Below are 23,274 nucleotides of genomic sequence, written 5' to 3' on the forward strand. Positions count from 1 at the left end.
TTTTTTTTTTTTTTTGCTTATGAATCTGCTTACATGAGTCACTATTCGATTGGGTGTCATCTGGGATGGCTTGAAAACTGGGGTGGAATCACCTGAAGGCTCACTCATACACATGTCTGGGGATTGCTCCCTGGCTTTTAGCCAGGGCACCCCTGTGTACGTGGTCTCTCCATGTGGCCTGGGTCTTGTTACAACACTGTGTTTGGGTCTCAGGACTAGTGTCCTGAGAAAAAGCCAGGCATAAGCTGCATTGCCTTCTCTATTCTAGTCTTAGAAGTCAGAGTTACATTTATGCTACTTTCTGTGTATGCTAGAAGTAACTAAAGCAGTCCACGTTCAATGGGAAGTGAATTAGAATTCAACCTTCAGGTGGTAAGAACATCAAGGAACTTGTAGCCATGTTTTTAAAACCATCACATGGTATTCTTAGTCAGCATATCACATCTAATCTTTAACTAGAGCAGCTGTAAATAGGGAAATAACAAAAAAGCCAATGATGGAAAAGTATGAAGTTGTATTGGCTTGTTTAGAAATTAGAGGAAAGTAATTTTTTTCGTTTGGGTAATGTTGGCAGTAAGTCTAGTGCTCAACTTGAGAGGACAAGAGGAAACATGTAGCAAAAAATATTTTTAAAGAATCTTATTCTTGAGACCATGGGTTAGTTTGGGGCTATTTGAATTCCTTTCACTTAAGGCAGCTTTAAGTGTATCACACATTCCTTCTGGAGAGGCCCTCACTGGAGCCTAGCCCTTGAGTAGGCCCAAGCAGGCTGGACACTCAGCTTCAGGGGGCAGGTCTGAGCCCTTCTCTTAGGCCTTTGTGGTGTAGGCTGATGTGACAGCCTCTGGATTCTATTGTGTGAAAATAGTAAGAGTGTGATATCATGTGAACTTACATACACATTATCCCTATCATATCTTTTAGGTAATTAGGATGTTGATATGCTTTGCATAAATCTTAATCTTTGTGAAAAACCCAATCATTGACTTACTAAATATAATTTTTTTTTTTAAAGCACAAAGATTGTGTGGTTCCTTACCTTCTACGACTTCTCAAAGGTCTTCCAAAAGTGTATTGGGTAGAAGAAAACACAGCGTGGAAAAGCAAAGGTAATTTTGTGTGATACTTCCCTGAATGCAAAGGAAAGTATGTTCAGCATCTTTAAGGATCAAGTGTTTGTTTATACTAACACCTAGTTAGGATACTTTTAGCTGGTCCCACTTCTGGTTAAGGAACAAGTAACTGCAGCAGGGTGGGCTGAGCTTATTTACTGTTTCTTTTTTTTTTTTACCTGGTACCGGGAATCAAACTCAGGACTTCGCGCTTGCCAGGCAGGCGCTGTGCTGCTGAGCTAAATCCCCAACCCCTTATTTATTGTTATCCAGAGGCCATAGCAGAGGGAGAGACGAGGCTGGGCCAGCAGCTTTCTGCTGTACTCTTCTGAGAGTGAGCAAGAACTTTAGGACCTTTACAAATCTTTTCTCATAAGTCATTGGATGGAATTGGGTCACCTGCCTACCCCCTACGCCAGTGATGTGAACCTTTTAGAGCTTTCATTGATAACAAACAGCCTCCTATTGGCATGAGTGTCATAGGTTTGCCACTACTGCCCAGGCAGTCATATTGTCCGTAGAGTTATAGACTCACTTCTGGAGGAATTTAATTGTCCACATTGCATTGCTGCCATTCCAAAAGGATGAGATGGATGTTGGGGTTTAATCATGATGTTAACTATAAGTAGTTCTGTCATTTTGTTGCTGCTAAGTTTCAGTTAGATTTATCCTTTAAAACTGGAAAAATTCATGTTTGCTTCTTTAAATTGTATTTTATTCTGATCCCATTTATAGTCAAAGTGAAAGTAATAGTCTGTGCCCCTGTTCCCCTTCACTGCCCTCTTTCCCCCTGCTCCCTCCTTACTTTTTCCTTCTGTCTCTTTTGAAACAGTCACATAGATCCTCTGTACCTTTTGACTTGTAGGTTTTCAGAAATTAAATTGTACATGTGTCCTGCAGTTTTAAGGATGGCAAATTAAATAGAATGTCATTACTTTAAAATCACATGTCTGTAGCCATCACTATGTCATGTAATTTCAGAAGTAGAATATCAGTGGAATTTGATTCTGTTTTCTTCTTTCCTTTATTTCTCTGCTTTTTTTTGAGATGGGCCTCATTCTGTTGCCCAGGCTAGTCTTGAAGTCCTGAGTTCAACTGATCCTTTCTTTGCAGTCTCCCGAGTACTGGTAGCTGGGACTGTAGGTGTGTATCACTGTTCTTGGCCTGTTTTTAAAATTTCAAAACAGTGATCACTTCTGTACACGTGGATTCAAATTGAAATGGAAGTTTCAATATTATTTGTAACATTGTCAGGGATATAAAAATTTTCAGCCGGGCATGGTGGTGCATGCCTGTAATCTCAGCACTTCCCAGGCTGAAGCAAGAGGATTGCTGTGAGTTCAAGGCCAGCCTGAACTACATATTGAGACCCTGCCTCACAAAAACAAAACAAAACAAACTAACAAAAAAAACCTTTGGAAATCACTATGTAAGAACATGAGTGTGCTGGGCATGGTGGTGGATGCCTGTGATCTCAGAACTCTAGGAGGCTGATGCAAGAGGATTGAAAGTTTGAGAACAGCTCAGGCAACTTAGTGACTTAGTGAGTCCTTGTCTCAAAGTAAAATAAATAAATAAATAAATAAAGAGCTGGGCATGTAACTCAGCACAAAGGCCCTGGATACAATCTCCAGTACCAAAAAATGAAAGCAGAGCACTGCCTCTAGCTCTTAAGGGTGCCTAAGAACCTCCCTGCTAGGAGGCTTAGTACTACACGAATTCAGAAGTTAATGAGGGTGGGGCTTAGGGTGTAGCTCTGTAGTAGAGCACTTACCTAGCATGCTTGAGGACCTAACTTTCATCTCCAGTACCACAAAAAAACCCAGAAAATAAAAACAAAAACAAAATCTTTGTGCAGAATAAAGCAAATCTTTGGAAACTCTTATTAGGGTTTTTCCCTATTTGCCAAAACAAAGCAGGAAAGAAAATAAATAATATTTCAATCAATTCAAAGTTACATTAATATGTATTTTATAGCTTTCATTGTACCACCTTTGCACTACCGAGATTGGTTTCTCACTTTTATTTAAGTAGGGAATAAAATAAATGGATTCTGTCATGTTGAGAAATTCTGTAATCACTAATTATAAATTGCCTTAGAAAACATTCAAGTGTATTGCCAAAACATTTTTCTTTCTTTTTGTCTTTTTGAGACAGGGGTCTTGCTATGCAGTTCAAGCTGGCTTTGAGCTCATTTTGTAGCCCATGCTGGCCTCAAACTTGCAAGGATACTCCTGCCTCAGCCCCCCGAGTGCTGGGATTACAGGTGTGCGCCACCACACCCAGCTCCAAGAAAACACTTTTCTAAAAGAAAGGTAGAAGTATTTCTCAGAAAACACACTGGACACTGGGCTTGTACCTGTTCTATGGAGACTCAAGGAAGGCAGCCACTGTAAACTGGTCCCTTGGCAGGACACTGAGTTGAAACATCCTGAAATTGGTGTGACCCTCTGTCTTATTTCTGATGATCTGATCTTTGTCTTCACATGTGTAGGTGCGCTCCCAGTGGCAGAGAGCTTCAGCTTCTGCTTAGTAACTTTGCTGTCTGATGTGGCTTATAGGGACCCTTCACTTAGGGATGAGGTAAGTATGTGGAAACTTGTACATTGCTATTAAATGTATAGAGAAGCTTTCCCAGTCCTTGACTCCCAGGAAGTTTGTATTTGTAATCCCTTGAAAAGTTACTGGAATTCTAGTGAGTTAATTCCAGTCTATCACTTTTAGGGCAACCCATGGTGAGAATAAAGACACTAAGGCATATTTATAGTTATGGGAGCCAAGGGGTCCTCAGTCCAGCCACAGTGATGGCCATCCGGAACAAAGGCCTCGACCCAAGGCTGAATCCAGGTTTTATTCTTTCGTGAAGAAGGGAGTGATTTGAGGCTGAGTGACTGTGAGAATTGTGGGAAGTATGTGAGTGCCATGAGCTGGGCTAGGGAGGAGGCCTGAAATCACCTCTGCAAATGCAGAGAGGATATGCAGAAAGAATAATCTGTATAACAATTGAGATAGTATCTAATGTTTTGAGATTGGTGCTTCAGCTCTGATTTGTAATCTTTCAAGCCCTGGGAAGTCATAACCTTTATCTTCAGGCTTTATCCCAGCCAACAGTGTGGAGTACTGGCTCACACATCCCACCTCATCCCAGCTCATTCTTGGGAACAGTGGGGGTGCAGGGAAGCACACATGCCCTCCTCAAAGACTACCATCAGCACCTCGGCTAGACCAATATGCATTGTTAAAGCTAATTGAAGGGATGAGAAGAAGTCCTAGCCAGCTCTGTACATATCAATACGTGGAAATAGGGTCAGGTTCAGCCAAAATGGAGGCAATTGCACCTCCCTCAACGAGAGTCACCCAGGTGGTCCTCCACAAGATGAAAAAAAAAAGTTCCAGAATGATGAAAAGAAAGAAAATTGAAGTGTGATTGGATTGTTTTTTATTTTATTTCATACTATTAATAATAGTCCTAAGAAATGTTTCATACTTGCTTGTAGTACTTTTCAGCTTGTAGTATTTTTGTCAGGATGTCGTGAGTCTTATTTAGTATTCTCCAAAGACCTGTGAGGTAGGTAGAAAAAGGCTGAGGCAGGTCATTTGTCTTCCTGTAGGCTGGCATTTGGAGTCATTCATACAAGAGAATTTCTATGTAGCTGAAACTTTTACCTTAAGTGCCTAGACTTTTTTAGTTTTGTTAATTTTGTTGGAAATATTGGCAACAAGTATTTCATACTTCTCTCCTTTTTAAACAAAGACTGTGACTATAGTTTAAACTTCTTGTTAATCAGATTTATCATTTTGAAAGCCATTTTTTATATGCTGCAATAGTTAGGTCCTGCCATGGAGTGCTTAGTTGCTTGCCTATATAGTGATCCCAGGTAGCAGTGCTTTTTGAGTTCTTTCTAATTTGGATTCTTCATTTATTTTAGGTTGGCTAAAGACATAACTAGATATGTTAGGCTTAGGTGTTTTTATTAAAGTCAGGTATGAAGGGCTTTGTAGTGAATAAAGTGTATCAAAATAGAGATGCTGACAGTGAAGATTATGAAATGACTTTAATATTTGAAACAGGTTGAATATCTCTAATTTGAAAATCGAAAATCCACAGGGCTCCAAAATCTGAAACTTTGAGCTCCAGTGTGCTTCCACAAGTGGGAAATTTTACGTCTGACCTCATTTGACAGTTTGCATTCAAAATGGAGACACACTTAAAATATTGTGTAAAATCATTACATATGACTTACATGTTTAGGCGTGGGTCCTGTCTTCACGATATCTCATTGTGTATATGTAAATATTCTAAAATCTGAAAAAGTCCAAAATCTGGAATACTTGCTGTCCCAAACATTTGGGGTAAGAGATACTCAACTTGTATTGCTTTTTATGCCTTAGTAGGTTATTTAGTTTTATTTAACGTTAAGAAAGTGTGGGAGATTTGATTGCTTATGAGCAAGTCATGTCACACCTATTTCTTTCTCTTTGCCTGGGTTTTCCAAAACTAGTAGTTGAGAAAAAATGAGGTAATTGTACTCTGTTTGATCTTAATGAAAACACTGGGTAAGTACCTCTCTTAACATCCTGAATCAGTTGTTAGTCTCAGTACCAAAATGATTCATAGGGTTTTTGGAACTGCCTGAAGGACTATCACAGAGGATGATCAGTAAGATATCTGACTGGTAGAAGCTGCTGCTGGCCTGCCTCACACTATTGGAGCAAAATGGGCCAGTGCATCCAATGAAGAACTATAAAACAAGTTGATCTCATTTGTTTAAGACACAAAGTTGGGAATTGAAGACCAGTTGAATGAGCTAAAGCTAATATCAGGAACTTTTTTTTTGTAGTACTGGAGATTGAACATAGGGCCTCACATATGCTAGGTAAGTGCTCTAGCACTGGATTATATCCCCAGTCATTAATTAACTGATTAATTAATTTGGGGGCACTAGAGTTGGAACCCATAGTCTTTCCTCTGAGCAACATGCCCAACTCTTCTAAAAATTTTTTAATCTTGTGACAAGGTCTTGTCAAATCGAACAGTTAGTTGCCCAGGTGAGAATTGAATTTGTGAGAGCCTCTTTTGGCCTGTCAGAGTTCTGGGATTGTAGGTGTGTGCCACCATGCCTGACTTATTTTTTATTTTGAGACAGTCTTGCTGAATTGCCCATGCTGGCTTTGAACTTGTGATCCTCTTGCCTCAGCCTGCCAAGTTGCTGGGAATATAGTACTACAACTTTTATAGGGGTAAATGTAAAGCGAGATGTCATCAGCTGCAGTTAGGCATAATAGTGTGTGTTTGTAATCTCAATACTCAGAAAGCTGAGGCAGGAATGAAAGTTTGAGACCAGCCTGGGCAACTTAGTGAGACCCTGTCTCACCAAAAAAAAAAAAGTGCATGCACAAGGCCATGGGTGCAGTCCCCAATACTGCCACGAAAAAACAGAGCAAAACAACCGCAAAAACTTCCAAGAACTAAAGCCCTCCAAAAACCACAAACCTAATTGTATAAATAGAAGTTTCATAATTTAAGAGCAGCATGTGTGAGATGTGAGATAGATTGAAATTTTTTATTTATCTACTATATGCTTTTTGAGCTAGCAGTGTGAAGTGATTACAGAGTGGTTACTGAAAAGCTAATGGTACATACATAAATATCTAGAATTTTTGATAAATGTAATGATATTCTCACTCTTTTTTTGTGGTTCTGGAGATTGAACCTGGGGTCTTGTGCATGCTAGGCAAGTGCACAAAAATTAAAAAATTTTAAGACAAGGTCTTTCTCAGTTGTCTAGGCTGGCCTTGTGTTTTTCTTACACCAGCCTCTGAGTATCTAGGCTTACAGGTATGTGTCACTGTGCTCAGCTGCCAATTACTCTTGATGAGTTCCGGGATCCTTCTAATATTAAAGTATATTTTATGGTGAGCACTATATTTCCAGGCAGAAGTAGACAAACAGGACTGTAGTAGAATCCAAGGAAGGCAATTAGTGTTGTAAATAACTTGTAATCATAAAGAATAACATTGAAAAGAAGTAAAAGTATTTAGCCATAAAAAGAAGATTTGGGAGATTATCACCTATTTACAGAACATAGAGGAAAAAGTGGCCCCAAGGGCCCGTGGGTAAAGCCCCAAGAGGACCACACTGGCCCAGCATGAGGAGTAAATCCGTACCAGCACAGAGAGGGAGGGCTTCTATCCCTGAAGGTCAGCTGGTTGGCCCTTGATATAACTGTTGTAGAGGAGGAATATATGGGTTAGTCAAGATAATGTCTAAAGCTCTTTTGAATTTTTGTTTTATTTATCTCGTTTTGTTTTATTTCCTTGACTATTACAGATTTTAGAGGCACTTCTTCAGGTTTTGCATGTTCTTTTGGGAATGTGCCAGGCCTTGGAGATTCAGGAAAAAGGTATGATTATAGAGTGTTAAGCCTTTCTCTTTTTATTTTCTTTCTTTTGTTTTCTTTTTCTCCCTTTTCTGCCCTACTCTTCCCAATGATTACTGTTTCCCTTATTTTTTCCTAGACTTTGTTCTTTTCTGTTCTTTGGTATCTATATGCACGTGATGGATGAAACCCTTCTATGTTACATTACATTTGTTATGTGTTAATGTACTGAGAAGCCATCTGGGATCATGAACATAATTCTGCACACAAATGTCTGATGGTATTGGATGAACAACTTTCCCTTCTGACACTCAGTTTCTTGACCTGTAAAAGTGTGGGTAGTTTAGTTGATTTCCAAAAATCATTTTTTCCAATTGTGTAAATAAAGCTATCAATATGATCCTAGGAGGTATAAGTATATGTTTAAGTGAATCAAAGTGCCTGATAACATAACAACTGTATTATTGATTTAGGTGGTCATGAATAGATCAAGACCTCCTAAGGAAAGTAGCCGTGATGGAGACATAGTCTGAAGTTATTGTTAATGACAGCACTTGGTATTGATACTGTTATTGGTGGGTCAGTCCACACATTATTGGGAGTCTTTACATTTGTTGGTGGGTGAGTTGTGAAATATCCAGTGTTACAAGTTAGTACTGTATGGCCTTCTCACAGGTAACTATCTCATGTTGTAACATTCTCGCTTCAATCTTCTAGAATACCTTTGCAAGTATGCGATCCCATGCCTGATAGGAATCTCGAGAGCCTTTGGGCGTTACAGCAATACTGAAGAGTCTCTCCTCTCCAAGCTTTTTCCTAAAGTCCCTCCTCATTCCCTGCGGATCCCAGAAGAGCTGGAAGGTGTCCGAAGGCGGTCCTTCAATGATTTCCGCTCCATTCTACCCAGCAATCTTCTGACTGTCTGTCAGGAGGGCACCCTGAAGAGGAAAACAAGCAGTGTGTCCAGTATCTCTCAGGTGAGGCTGAACTCTTCGGAGAAGAGCAGAGATGGATTTCATGATGTGCTCAAGTGAAGAAAATACCACTGTGTGTCCTTGGAGGAAATTTAAGAAACATATAAGCTTCTCATTAGCATTCTTCAGTACAGAGACTTGTCTTATCCTTTTTAAAATGCGTAAGGAATTTCATAGTCATGAAGTTCTTGCTTTACAGCAGTTGGATGCCAAACTATTCTGAGTGAGAAATAATTAGTGCATTTAAGAAATTTATAATTGTGGGCTGGTAGAGTGCTTGCTTAGCACACACAAGCCCCTGGGTTTGATTCTCTCTTCTGCAAAAAAAAAAAAAAAGAAAAAAAAAGTATATAATTGATTCATGGAAAAAAGATGAAACCACAAGCACTAAGAACAACTCAGCTTAGTAACTGAGTATAAAATGTGCAGCTAGAAAAAAAGACTAGCCATAAAGTATGTAGCAGAGAATGCTATAACTGCAGTAGGCTTCAGAGGGTGAAGCTTGAACCAGGACTTCAAGTACAGACTGGGCTGTGAAGAGAATCTTGTCTAAGACAAACCTGACTGAGGTCTCATTGGCCTTTTGTGATCTATGTGTTTCAGGTCAGCCCAGAACGTGGCATGCCCCCTCCCAGCTCCCCTGGAGGATCTGCTTTTCATTACTTTGAAGGTAGGTGTCACCTCTCTGCCAAGAATACTGACTTAGTACTTGGATAGGAGGTTCACGATGACCTCTCATGATGTTAAGGATGCTGGTATTCTCTTTTGTCATGGATTCACAGTGGCAATCTTTTAGAAAGCATTTATTTTTTCTTTCATTTAAATTTCTTCAAATTTAGTTTCCAAATATTTTGTATATAGAGAAAAGGACAGAAAATAATTTGTAAGCCCCAAAATGCCTACCATCAGAATTTTTGTGTATTGTGAAAACACTGGTTTTCAAGTAGAAGGTGGGTACTACTTTTGTTCTTTATTAAGGCCATTAAGAATATAAATAAATGTATGTGATAATATTACTTTTTATGGAGCTTTGCTACTTGAAAAGTACTTTTATATAATTACTGGGTTTGATTCACGTTAATACCGTTTCCCACAAGACACATGCCAAACTTACTTCTACTTTATCCTTAAGGGAAGTGAAACCCAGATTAAGTGACAGGAAGTGGGGAAACCAGAATTCTGTGCTTTATAGTGTTGTCTTTCATTTTTAGATGATGCTAATTGCTAGAAGAGCATGTATCAAGATAATATTGAGAGATATGAGGGGAATTTAAAAAGGGCAAGATAAGGGCCAGGGATATAGATAAGTGGCACAAGCACCTGCCTGGCAAGCACAAGGTCCTGAGTTTGATTCCTGGTACCAAAAAAAAAAAAAGAAAAAAAGCTACCCCAAAAAAGGGGAGGTAGTTTTTGAACTCAAGTAAGTGCAGGCAGCTTGTATGCCGTGTGTCTTGAGTATGTGAGAGTATAACACATTATGTGCTGTGTGTATCTCATATATTGAAACTAAAGGCTAGTTTACTTAACTCAGAATCCTACCTCACAAAGAGAACCACTTGTCCAACAGCAGAATATATCCCTCCAGACCCTAAGTCCCTTTATCATGTGGCTGTGCTGGGGGCATCAGAGGACAGCTGTGATGAATCCTTAAAGGCTTCCCTTTCCCTGGTAAATAGCTGCTCTTCATCCACCTTTAATGCCAAGGACCCCCTCCCATGTCCTTTAAACACATCTGTTAAGTAACCAGTTGGGAACACACCCAGGTGCTATTGACTGACTGCATGAGCCCCATGTGTCCCTTCAGTAGACCCATCCCTCACTCTGCCAGTGACCTGGTGAACAGAAGGAAGATGCACCTGCTTTCTCAAGTATACCTCACACAGGAGACAGGACTACATATTATTCCCTTCCGTACTTGTTCTTATATCTCCTGTTTCACTTGGACTTTTATTTTTTTAAAGTTTTTATTTTATGAAAAAATGAAACAATTTCATAGCAAAATAATAAGAGATTAACAATAGTTAATGCACTATGTATTGTTATCTTCAAAGTAGTTACTCAGGGTATAAAACGTAAACCAAAAAATTCTTACAAAAAACAAATACATAGACAATAACTCAAAACTTTCTTTTCCTGTCTTTCTCTTTCTCAGACAGAAGCTTTCTTTCCCTCCATAAATATATTCTGCTCTTAAAAAAAACTTTTCTTTTCAGTGAACTAAGATAAATTAGTAATATAAACGAAACAAGTTAGCATGTATATTAAAATATTAAAATACTTTTGAAACGGTGGAATATGTAATTTGGGGAAGTATAGGAACTTTTCCCTACTTACTATTTATCTCTCTTCTGTTTTGCTCTTTATGTGTGTGTGTATACTATTGTAAGCATATATATGCATATATGTATATATATGTTTCTCATATGTGAGAAATCATACAATATTTGAGCTTGTGTATCTGACTATTTCACTTACCATTATATTCTCAAGTTGCATCCATTTACTACCTATGATGGCCTCAAGTTTATCTTTCTTAATGTCAGTATAGTACTCCATTATGTATAAATACCACACTTGCTATACCACACTTTCTCACATGATGAGACCCCTCAAAAATAGAAGTCCCACTCAAAAAATGGGCAACTGAAATGAATAGACACTTCTCAGATGAAGTACAAATGGCCAGTGAAAAAATGCTCATCATCCCTTGCCTGGCCATCAGAGACATGCAAATTAAAACTGCACTGAGATACCATTTTACCACAGAAAGATTGGCTGTCATCAAAAAAAATCTAGTAATAACAAATGCTAATGAGGATTGGGAGGAGAAAAGAACTTTTATACATTGTTGGTGGGAATATAAACTAGTATAGCTACTATGGAAATCAGTGTAGAGATACCTCAAAAAATTAAAAATGGAAGTTCTGTTTGATCCAGCCATCCCCCTTCTAGGTATTTTCTCAAAAGAGGTAAAATCATCTTAATACATGCATGCCCATGTCTGTAGCAGCATAATTTATAATAGCTAGATCTTGGACTCTTCTTACAGTTGGTTCCAGCCTCTCTTCCATAGCATTGTATAAATATTTTTAAGAATTAATTTTTAAAAGCACTTAACAGCTTAACAACTTGCAGTGGTACCCCACCTAAGTCTCAAATTTTAGGTTGTTGATTTTGACCATTTGTTTTTTGCCTCCATTAGTACCTGCTGCATACTGGCTGAACCACATGATACTTAACCTCATCTCCTGATGTCTGTCTGGATATTTCCTTAGCTCATGATGTCCTTTTCTTATTCCCTGTTTGCTGCTTTTAAACTGCTGCTCTTACCTTCTCTTCTTTGCCCATTGGTTCTACCAGTTCTTATATTCTTATATTCCTACATCTCAACCCCTTGAGGTACCATTTGCTCCTCCCCTTCTGTTGTATGTTGCTGGTTTATGTCTACCCTTAGATCAGCAGTACATAACTAGTGTTGAAACACTATATACTCTGCTCTGACACATTTTGGTTTTTTTTTTTGTGTGTGTGTGTGTGTGCTCTAAAATAATACTTGAGAAAAAGTTATGCAGATTGTTGGGCTTTTATAGGTTGATATTTTATGTCACTTTTTAATATGAACATATTGTTCTTATTTTCTAGTGATAGTTTTATGTTAAAATGTTTTACCTTGTTTTGATTTTTTTTTGCCTTTTTATTTTATTATTTAATTTTTTGTCCTTTTGAGAGAAGGTTTCACTATGTAGTTCAGGCTGGCCTTGAACTTACTTTGTAGCCCTGGCTAGCCTCGAACTTGTAGTGATCCTCCTGCCTTGGCCTCCCGAGTGCTGGGATAACAGGGGTGCACTAACACGCCCATCTTTTTTTTTTCCTTTTTAAAGTTTTAAAATTTTTATATATTTTTTATAATTTTGGGGGGGCTGAGGACTGAACCCATGGTCTTGCACTTGCTAGGCAAGTACTCTATCATTGAACTAAATCCCCAGCTCTTTATGTCAAACGGTTTTAATGGATTTTCAGCAGCCACCTGGCTAGCGCAGTTAGTAGAGCCTGAGACTCTTCATGGATTTGCAAAGTTATTTGCGTTTGGTTTTATTAATAAGCGTTAGATGACTGAATTGTTTTGACTTTTCTCCGATTTTTTTATTGTGTCAAAATACACATAAAATTACCATCTTAACCATATTTAAGTATACAGTTCAATGGTATTAAATATAGTAATAATATTGTGCAACCATTACCACCATCTTATTTTCAGAATGTCTTTTATCTTATAAAGCTGAAACTGTACCAGTTGAACAGTAAAGCCTGATTTTGAAAGCTCTAGTAGTGTGCATTTTTGTTGTATTTTGTAGTAAAACTTCTTTGGGGCCTTGTAGAATTTAAACTTTCACATCTGTCAGTCTTTAAAAAATATAATTTCTTTTTCTCCTTTCTCTCACATTAAGTTATGCTGTCTGTGTTGAAAATACTAGGTAACAGTAATATTTGAGCTTTTGCTCTGAGATATTCAAGTGGGAGCTAAGATTTGCAGTCCAACCGTTACTTCGTAATTTGAAAACAAACAAGTAGCCAGGTATGGTAGTTCATGCCTATAATCCCAGCTACCCAAGAGGCAGAGGGAGGACACTGACTTAGCAAGACTTTGCTTAAATGTAGAGGAGCTGAGGGTATAGCTGTGTGGTAGAATGCCTCTGGATTTGATCCCCAAGACCACAAAAATAAGTAAGTACATAAATAAGCAATAAAGGAACTGGAGAATAAATAACAAAGTCTATGCCTTTGTTGGTTATTGGGGGGATTCAATGTGAGGAAATAGACCAGTTTTTTCTCCTTTTTCCTGCTAGCCTCTTGCCTGCCCGATGGGACTGCCCTGGAGCCTGAGTACTACTTCTCCACGATCAGCTCCAGCTTCTCTGTCTCTCCTCTGTTCAATGGCATCACCTATAAAGAGTTTAATATTCCACTAGAAATGCTTCGGGAACTCTTAAACTTGGTAAGTAGAGCATTGATGGATAAACAGACTATGGGAATATCAGTTAGTGGAACTACCAGTGGTGGAAATGTGTGTATTTTAAAGAGAAAAACTGGAAACCTGTGTTTTTTAAGTGAAAAACTTGGAATACAGTTTGAGTATTTCTCATTTAAAGTTCTTGGGAGCAGAAGGATTTCAGATTTTGGATTTTTGAATTTACATGCACATAATGAGATATCTTAGTGATAGGATTCAAGTCTAAACATCACATTCATTTTTGTTTCTTATATACCTTATACACATAGTCTGAAGGTAATTTTATACATTTTCTTTTGAGGTGAGGTCTTTCTCTGTTGCCCAGCTGGCCTCAAACTCCTGAGCTCAAGCCATCCTCCTGTCTTAGCCTTGGGAATAACTGGTTCCTGTTAACTTAAAATTACTGTGGAGCTGTGGGCACTCTGATCCATGTCTAGAGCCAGCTGCCTTCATTCTGACTTAGAAAAAATCTAAGCAGTTGGATTATTCCCTTTTTGTTTTTCCTTCTTCCTACAGATTCTTTTTTTTAAATTTTATTTGTTTTTTTTGTTTGTTTATTTTGTTTTTTTTCCAGTACTGGGAATTGAACTGACGACCTTGCTCTTGCCAGGCAGGTGCTGTGCTGCTGAGCTAAATCCCCAGCCCCTCTTTTTTTATTTTAAAGATAAAAGAATGATAGCATATTAACAAACACACATACATTTACAAAATAACACATAGAAAATACATGTAAGTTCTTCATTAAACAGATTTTCTGTTTTCATGTAAAAGACAAATAAAGAACTTGACTCTTGTCCTTTAAAAAAAAAAAAAGGACTGTAGCTGTGTGCCACCAGGCCTGGCTTATATAATAATTTTAATAATTTTATGTGATCCATCACATGAAGTCAGCTGGAAATTTTCTACTTGTGGCAACATGCTAGCAAAACAGAAAGTTTTGTATTTTGGAGCCTTGAATATTTTCTAAATAGAGATGCTTAACTTGTACCAGTATTTCCAAATATAATTCATTTACTTAAAATTTTTTATTTTTATGAGTATATTCAAGCACAGTTTAGAAGTCTTGCCAGGTGTTGTGGCATACTCCTGTAATCGCAGCACTCAGGAGGCTGAAGCAGGAGGATCACTATGATGAGTTTGAGACCAGCCTGGGGTATATAAGCGGGTTCAAGGCCAGCCCGAACTATATAGTGAGACCCTGTCTCAAAACTAAACAAAAAAATTAAAAGTCTTGAATTTGTAAAGAAGGAAAGAGAATAATATTCATAGAGTCATTGTGTAATACCTTGTCATTCTTGCAGCAAGAATGTTAGGGAAACACCTCAATCAATAGCTGGGTGTGGTGGTGCACATTTGTAATCTCTGCACTCTGGGAGGCTGAGGCAGCATAATTTTAAATTCAAGCCCAGCTTGAGCAATTTAGTGACATAGTGAGATCTAGTCTCAAAAAAAAGATGGGGGCTGCGTGTGGTGATGCATGCCTGTGATCCCAGCACTTGGGAGGCTGAGGCAAGAGGATCGCTGTGAGTTTGAGGCCATCCAGGGCTACAAAATAAATTCAATGCTAGCTTGAACTGCATAGTGAAACCTTATCTCAAAAAGACCAAAAAGAAAAGGAAAGAAAAGGAGGAGAGAAGGGCCTTAGGCTGTGCTCACTGCAAAGACCCTGGACTCAGTCTCCAGTAACACAAAACAAATGAGATTGAGGGTAAAAGAAAGGGAAATGAAGAAAGGAAGAAAGCAAGGAGGGGAAGGAGTGGAGGAGGGATATGAAATTATCAAGTTTATCATGAATGTGCAGCATCTGGCTCAGTCTAATGGACTTACCCCTGACTCTTAGGAGTTGCTCTATGTGGGTTAATATAAAACCCAAGTTTTTCATATTTTGGGACCTTTGGATGACTTTTGAGGTGACATGAGAGAGGGCATTGGTACTCTGTTTCTGAGTTCTGAAATGGTCAGATCTGTGGTGGGTTTTGAAGGGTTTTGAAGTTATGATAGAGCTGGATGGTTCCAGATAGGCTTTGTGGTGACAACATTATATGGACAGGTTCTAATGATTGGATTTTCTGTTTTGGAAATGAGAACAACACTGAAATGTGGAAAATGTGCTGGAGAGATCAGCCTTCTTTGTGCTTTGTGCTTTGTGGAAGTGAATAGAAATCATGTCAGAGAATGGCTTTATTAGGCTGAAGATGTAAGAAATTAAAACTTAGGAGATACAGTGGGGGTGTAGCTCAGTGATGGAGTGCTTGCCTATCACTTTAGGGCCTAATATCACAAAACAAAACAAAACAAAACACACCCTAAGGATAATTAATGAGGATAATTATCAAGTGGCCTAAGAATATTTCTGAAGTTGCTGTCAAGAAGACTTTCTCTAAACTGCTTCTCAGTGTTGATGTTCCAGACAGATTGGTGGTTGAGCAGAATCTTCCTAGCACTATGTCAGAATTCCTGATTGAGGCCTGATATTTCAGATTTTTTTGTTGGAGAAATTATTTTTTCTAGGATATTTTAATTAAGTTTAGATTTTTTTTGTAGATAATTTTCATTTCTTCGTCTGGCCTGTTATCCTTAACTACACGTTTTGGAAATGACCTTTGTCAAGTATTATAGTTGCAGGGGTGGGGTATTTATTGAGTAAGTCTGCAGTTGGCTAAAGAGTTCATTCTTATACCAAATGTGGTGCCAGGAACAGGTAACAGGAAATTGCTTCTGTTAGAAACTTACCTCGATCTGGTGGCATGTGCTTGTAGTCTCAGGGACTTGGGAGTTCAAGGCCAGCCTGGGCTAGACAGCAAGACCTTGTAGCCTGCATCTTAAAAAAATGTAAGTAGGTATTACATAGGTTTTAGGGCTAGGGATATACCTTAGTGGTAGAGCACTTACTTAGCATATTCAGGCCCATAGGTTTGATCCCCAGCACCACACACACACACACACACACACACACACACACACACACACATTGTGATGTGTGCTCCAGTTTGAATAGCTAGTAGCTTTGAGTGTATCCTGGATGTTGGAATGGGCGGCAAGTGGGAGGTATACATGTTAACTTCGAGAGAATGAAATGTCAGCAATGCTTAAAGCCTGAATACTTCCACATCCTTGAGATGAAAACCTAATGTCAAGAAATTTGAGGGCATTAGTTCTTTTGCTTTGTTTTTTAATATCATCTCTATTAGGGTAAGAAAAGTGATACCAGGAATTAGGGCATCTCATATAGTTCAAAGTTATGTATGTTGTTGGCCTATTGTTTCTGTCACATTTTTCTTCACTTATATTTTTAAATGCTGGGCATTGACCCAGAACCTTGGGCTTGCTGATAAGCACATGCTTACTACTGAGCTACATCTGTATCTCAGTTAGGGTTTTATCTGTCAAAAATGATTTGTCCTTTGATGGAAGGAGCTACAGTTCCTGTCTCTCTCATTGTGTCATTTGTTTCCTGAGGCTTTGTCTCCCTGACAGGTGAAGAAGATTGTTGAGGAACCTGTTCTCAAATCCTTGGATGCTGTTACAGCCAGTGTGATGGAGGTACGTCCCTTCTGAGGGCATTACTACTAAATCAGCCTGATTTAAACATCTGCAGGGAGAAAGTGGAAAAGTTCATGTAGGGGATGCAGTTGAAAGGGTTTAGCAATGAATTTTCAGCTTAGCTTAATCACAGTCCTATGTAGTAATAATAAACATGCTACCAGAGCTCCTGCATAATCTGTGGCTCTTTTAAATATCTCACAGTGCTTCTGACAGTTGTCCACGTCTCCTTTCCGTAGCTGGAAGGTAGAGAGGTTCATGGGGGCTAACTAACACACCCATGTCACACACTGTGGGATCTGGGAGTCCATTCAGGTCTTTCTGACTTTTTAAAAAATCTTTGCTCCTTTGGTGCATCTAAAGCTGCTTCTGTAGGCTGACCTTGTAGGCACATACAAGCCCTGGCTTTTAAGTGGAAGTGATATATGTGTGCACAACTTCTGTCTTTAACATATTTGGAACCAAGGCTAATAGTTTTACATACTTGTGAAATCATTAGATATGTATACTGGGAGGTCCTACAATCTCAGGGAACATTTGAACCAGATCCCCTGTTAAGTGTGAAGATCCAGAGAGGTTGTTGTTTGCTGGGTTGGTTACTGCTCTGGGTCTGTGCTGGAGCCAAATTACTTATTTGAAACTAGTGTGGAGCTGGGCGTGGTGGTGCACGCCTGTAATCCCAGCACCCGGGAGGCTGAGGCAGGAGGATCATTGAGAGTTCGAGACCAGCCAGAGCTACAAAGTGAGCTCAAGACCAGCCTGAACTGCATAGTGAGACCCTATCTCAAAGAGACAAAGAAAAAAAAAAAAAAGAAAAGAAACTAGTGTGGGTTTTCTGTCCTTATTCTGAAATACACAGTGCTGGATCCCATTGGGGCTCAGGTATGAAGCAAGGAGGGAAATCCTAGAGACCTTTATATGCTATACACCAGTAATGGCAAACCTTTTAGAGCTTTCAGTGATACAGCCTGCTGTGGCTCTCGCGCCTTAGGTTTACCACCAGTGCTATAGATTATTTTACCTCTTGCCCTGCATCTACTGCCAGCAAGCTGTGGGCATATGTCAATGTATGTGCTGGATGCGGTTTGTTCTGGGTTGGTGTTGACTGAGGAATACCCTGTGAATGTGGGATTCCAAAGCTGTAGGGCTTCACACTTACATTATCTGAGCTTGCAGAGTCAGACCTGTGAGCTTCTGTCCCCTCTTCCAGTCTCCATTCTTCATCTTGGCCCTGCAAGGCTCTTGTAAGGAGGGTGTGAGGTGATGTTCAGGAAGACATTATTTGGCTCTCATGGCTTTTCTCATGATAGCGCACCCTGTTTTCTCCATGGTGTTCTTTTTTTTTGTTTGTTTTTTTCCGGTACCAGGAATCGAACTCACGACCTTGTGCTTGCCAGGCAGGCGCTGTGCCGCTGAGCTAAATCCCCAGCCCCCTCCATGGTGTTCTTTTTATCTTGCTTTTTCCTCTCTTATTCGGCCCAGGCTTGCTCTGCAGAGCCAGTTTCTCCGTCACTCTTCACTTTTACTTTTTCAAATAAACCTTTCCACTGCTTTAAAAAAAGACATTATTTGCAAATCTCTTCGATAACACTTAATGAGAGCTCTTATTCTTAGTGCTTACCAGAAGGATCATGTGACTCTCACACCTTCCACATTATTCCCCTGTTCTTCATGTTGACTATGCCCCCTCCCTGAGATTTACCCTTCACCAGCCTCACACAGCATACTCCTTCTTGTCCCACCAGCCTCCAGCCTCTTTAAACTGGCAGTGTGCAGACACTGGGAACTGCCTCTTAAGTCATTAGACCTTGTGTGAAAAATTTCCCCAGTGCTATATATCTGATTAGATTGCTGAAAAATAAATTAATATGTTTTAATTATAGAATATGAGTTGAATCTGAAGATATCCTGGCTGTAGTGTCCACCTTCGGAGTGGTGGACAGCGTTGTATACAATCTAGTGGCTCCTTTGTTACCTTTCACCTCCTCAGCTTCCCATGTCACTGTTCTGGCTGATGATGGTGAACTTCCTGCTATAGGAGGGCTACTCTTCTTTGAGGATGCACATGACTGCTGTCTGTTGGTATCAGTGCATGAGCTCCTGTTTTCCTTGGCCTGATGCTTAAGTGGGGTGAAGAGCGTAATTAAAGTGTCTGAGTGGTGAGTTGTGATAAATGGTTGCTCTGTTCACATTGCTAAGTCATGAATATAACAGTTACTTGGCTGGGCCTCCACATGCAAGGTCAAAGGCATTCATAAGAGTTTCTGGTCTATGGTCATGTGTTTGTCTCCTTTGTAGGCCAACCCCAGTGCTGATCTCTACTACACAACCTTCAGTGACCCCCTCTACCTGACCATGTTCAAGATGTTGCGTGACACCCTTTATTACATGAAAGGTGAGGGATATTGACAGCTGCTTGTATGAGTATGGGGATAGGAGTCCTGATACAGTTATAGGCTGGTACTTGCTGAGTGCATTGGCACATATTGGTACTCCCAGCTACTTGTAGAGAGGATGACTTGAATCCAAGAGTTCAGTACTAGCCTGGGCAACATAGTGAGACCTGTCTCAAAAAAACAAAACACTCTACATGTGAGCAACATGGTCATATGACTGAAAGTTGGGAGAAAACTAAGAGAAAAAAAAAAAAATCTGTCCATGATCCTGTGTTCTAATACTGTCAGTGATTTCTTCTTCTTCTTTTCTTTTTTTTGAGACAGGTTCTTGTTATGTAGTTTAGGTTGGCCTTGGAGTCACTGTGTAGCCCAGCCTGGCCTGAAAACTCACAGCAATCCTCCTATTGTGATTACAGGCATGTGCCACCCAAGTGCTGGGATTACAGGCAATATACTAAGACTTGAGTATATAAAACACATAAAAGGGATATGTCATCACTCAAACTGGCTCACTTGACAATAGAAAATATTTTGTGATGTGAAAAAAAGAGGAAGTTGCAGTAACAAGATCAGGGCAAAAACTGGTTGCAGCCTGAAGAAAAGAAGTGGTTGGATGATTCCCTAGCATGCATGAGGCCCTAGGTTTAATCCTCAGCACTGTCAAAAACAATATAACCACTACCAAAAACTCACAAAAATAAAGCATTGCTTTGACCTTCCCAGGAAGTTATCATTTCCTGATTACTGGGTAGTATGCGTGGAGAAGACGATTGCCCACAGCCTGTCCAAGCTGTTGCCAGCAGGTGTTTGGAACTTACAGTAGTTAGCATCAAACATTGCCCTTCTTTTTATTAAAGAGGGAAAGACCATAGCCGTTGACAGCCACTGCTTGTTTTCTGGTACAGTTTTGTTTCCAACTTTGATACCTGCTCTCTTTGTCACAGACCTTCCTACTTCTTTTGTGAAAGAAATTCATGATTTTGTGCTGGAGCAGTTCAACACAAGCCAAGGAGAGCTCCAGAAAATTCTACATGATGCAGATCGGATCCACAATGAACTGAGTCCCCTCAAACTGCGCTGTCAGGCGAATGCTGCCTGTGTGGACCTCATGGTGTGGGCTGTGAAGGATGAGCAGGGTGAGCCTAAGCTGCCCCGCTGGTACTGCAGAAAGTCAAACGCTTTCCTTCCTTTGTGAGCTCTGGGCTCTGGGCATGGCCCAGTGTGTTTCTACCCAAAATGACTCCTAGAATGCTGGGCTCTGTTAGTAGCACAGGTGGTCACATTAGGAGTGGCCACTTCCTGGGCACATGCAGAGCTGAGCATCAGCTCTTGCTGTAGCCTGGACATGTACTATCCTGTCTTATGGTAGAGTGCACTGGACCTGGGAGGAGGAGAAGTATCTAAGGCCTCAGGGCTGTATTCTCTTTGCTGCTTCTTGCTGGTTCTTTAGGCTCAGAACTAGAGGATGAAGGGTATATCCTGGGAGGAGTGGAATAGAAAGCGTTCTTACAGAGTGGAACACTGGGACAAGAGGGCGTAGGGCCAGCAGAGAGTAGTAACATACAGTGCAGGATGCTTGCCTTTAGACTTCTTCTGGTGTGGTCTCTCGGTATTAATAAACTCACAAGTGTGTCTCAGGTTTAATTGAATTACGTGATTAACGAGGGAGAAAATATTTTATAAATACTGGACTTTGCCAATCATTTGTACCCTCCTCTGATTTTGAACAAAGGTGCTGAAAATCTTTGCATCAAGCTATCTGAGAAACTACAGTCCAAGACATCCAGCAAAGTCATCATTGCACATTTGCCCTTGCTTATCTGTTGCTTACAGGTCAGTCCCACTGATGCTTGAGACCTCGATTCCCAACCACAGGGTGTCCCCCTTCCCGTGTTGCTGAGGCTGTAGTCCATTTGCCAACAGCAGAGACTAAGGGATCATGTAGTCTGAGTTGTCCTTACGAACTTTGACTGGAACCTGCTATGGACACAATTCATCACTGAGCATGGGGTGCCCCCTACAGGATGCCAGGGATTTCTGTAAGTGGCATCCCAAAGCAGCTGGCCTTGAAGGAGGCCTCAAGTCCTCCTTTGTTAGGAGGCTGCCTTGAATCTACTGGGCAGTGCCTAAGGCCAGCAGGTAAATGGCTGTGGACATGTGCCAGAGAGCCTCATGGAAAGATACCTTTGTCCATAGTGCTTAGTTCTACTCTGCTGGGACTTTTTGATGCAAATCCTACTGCTTCTACATCTCCTATTATTAAAAGAGTATACATTGTACCTTTTCTCCCTTGTTTCCAAAAGAAATGAATACACTTTAATGATAGGTATTTACCTTGGGTTGGAGACAGTTATGAGTTAACATCATCCCCTTTTCCTGTCTGCCTCATGGGGAAGTGCCCTCCAGGAGCTTTGACCTTAGACATTTGGTCAAACTTGGAAATTGTAGGGTTGAACATATCAAGATTTGGGCTCTCCTTAAATAGACCCTGCTGGGCTGCATGATGGATTGTTGTGTGTTGCAGGGTTTGGGACGCTTGTGTGAGAGGTTCCCGATGGTGGTGCATTCTGTGACGCCATCCTTGCGAGACTTCTTGGTCATCCCATCCCCAGTGCTGGTGAAGCTCTATAAGTACCACAGTCAGTACCACACAGGTAATAGATGACTGCAGCTAGGGTCTTATCTCCAGCATTTAGTGCCTGTGTGCCCGTAAGGCCCCAAAAGGGGCCCCCTGAGTGTGAACTCATACAAATTCTGTGACTGTAGTTGGGCCAGTTCCTCCTCCTCACCATTCCTTCGTCTTTCCCTAAATGGTCCCTCTTCCCTGGGTTTCAGGTCTTTCCTCTTTCTGCATCTGCAGTCCTGCACTCTGGTTACCATTTTCTCTTTGGCATCTTCTCTCACTGTGGTAGTCTGAAGTGTAAGTCCTACATGCCCCATTGCTAGGCCAGTAGCTTCATGTGCATAGCTCCGTCTGGTCCCCATTGCCCCGCGAGAGGACATGGGCTCAGAGGAGATCTGGCGATACAATAGTAATCCAAATTAAGAATCTTGTGTGTGCTGGAAGTAGTAATGTAGTTCCGTTCATCCTACCCATGGTCCTATGAAAGTGGGCATTTTTACTTTTTCCTTTCAAATGAAGAAACCCAAGCTCAGAGCAGTTGAAAGATTTTCCCCAGGCTTCATAGTGGGGGATGGGTCCCATTTTTACCTGCTCTTTGCATGATAGTTAGATCATTCCCAAGGTCAGGACTATCAAAACTGCATTCATGTGGGTGCTTGTCAGTATTTCTGAATGATTTATTGAGAAATTGCTGCTTTTACCTGTTAATCACTTTGTAAACTAAGTATTCCTCTCATTTAAACACACTCCTTTCATCCTTCCTGTTGGTCTCAGATTCTTATTTTTGAAGTGTTTGGTTAGATGTTTTTAGAGTGTTTGCTTTACAAGCGAAAGGTTTTTGGACAACAAAGAAGGGGATGGAAAGTGAAAACTGAACCAGACACAGATTTGAACTTTTACATTTAGTTGCTGGCAATGATATAAAAATCAGTGTTACCAATGAGCATTCCGAGTCAACCCTGAATGTTATGTCGGGCAAGAAGAGCCAGCCCTCCATGTATGAGCAGCTCCGGGACATCGCCATTGACAACATCTGCAGGTGGGAGCAGAGTAGAGGGAGGCCTGACCTGGGAGGGAGAAAAATGGTATTTAAGACAGAGGCCTATTAACAAAATAATGGAATTTATATTTTCGAAGTGTAATGTTTGAAGCCTTTTTTCAATAGTAGTGATTGAACCCAGGGCCTTTACATTGAGCTGTATCCCAAATGTGCATATATATGTGTGTGTGTGTGT

At 40.2% G+C, this 23,274-nt stretch overlaps 1 protein-coding gene across 2 annotated transcripts in view; it reads left to right on the forward strand.

Moving 5' to 3' along the window:
- Pi4ka (phosphatidylinositol 4-kinase, catalytic, alpha) overlaps positions 1–23,274 on the forward strand; it is a 147,836-nt gene that overhangs the window by 43,170 nt on the left and 81,392 nt on the right. For both annotated transcript variants that reach the window (XM_005391836.2, XM_005391837.2), the window contains exons 3-14: positions 1,016–1,109; positions 3,607–3,695; positions 7,444–7,516; positions 8,210–8,469; positions 9,070–9,136; positions 13,314–13,462; positions 16,955–17,020; positions 19,319–19,415; positions 20,361–20,552; positions 21,149–21,249; positions 21,941–22,070; positions 22,946–23,078. In XM_005391836.2, coding sequence (XP_005391893.1) covers positions 1,016–1,109; positions 3,607–3,695; positions 7,444–7,516; positions 8,210–8,469; positions 9,070–9,136; positions 13,314–13,462; positions 16,955–17,020; positions 19,319–19,415; positions 20,361–20,552; positions 21,149–21,249; positions 21,941–22,070; positions 22,946–23,078 — 1,451 coding nt within the window. The remainder of the gene's footprint in view (positions 1–1,015; positions 1,110–3,606; positions 3,696–7,443; positions 7,517–8,209; positions 8,470–9,069; positions 9,137–13,313; positions 13,463–16,954; positions 17,021–19,318; positions 19,416–20,360; positions 20,553–21,148; positions 21,250–21,940; positions 22,071–22,945; positions 23,079–23,274) is intronic.

This window comes from Chinchilla lanigera, unplaced genomic scaffold (genome assembly GCF_000276665.1).
Source record: "Chinchilla lanigera isolate Chin_1 unplaced genomic scaffold, ChiLan1.0 scaffold00041, whole genome shotgun sequence".
Classification (NCBI taxonomy): domain Eukaryota; kingdom Metazoa; phylum Chordata; class Mammalia; order Rodentia; family Chinchillidae; genus Chinchilla; species Chinchilla lanigera.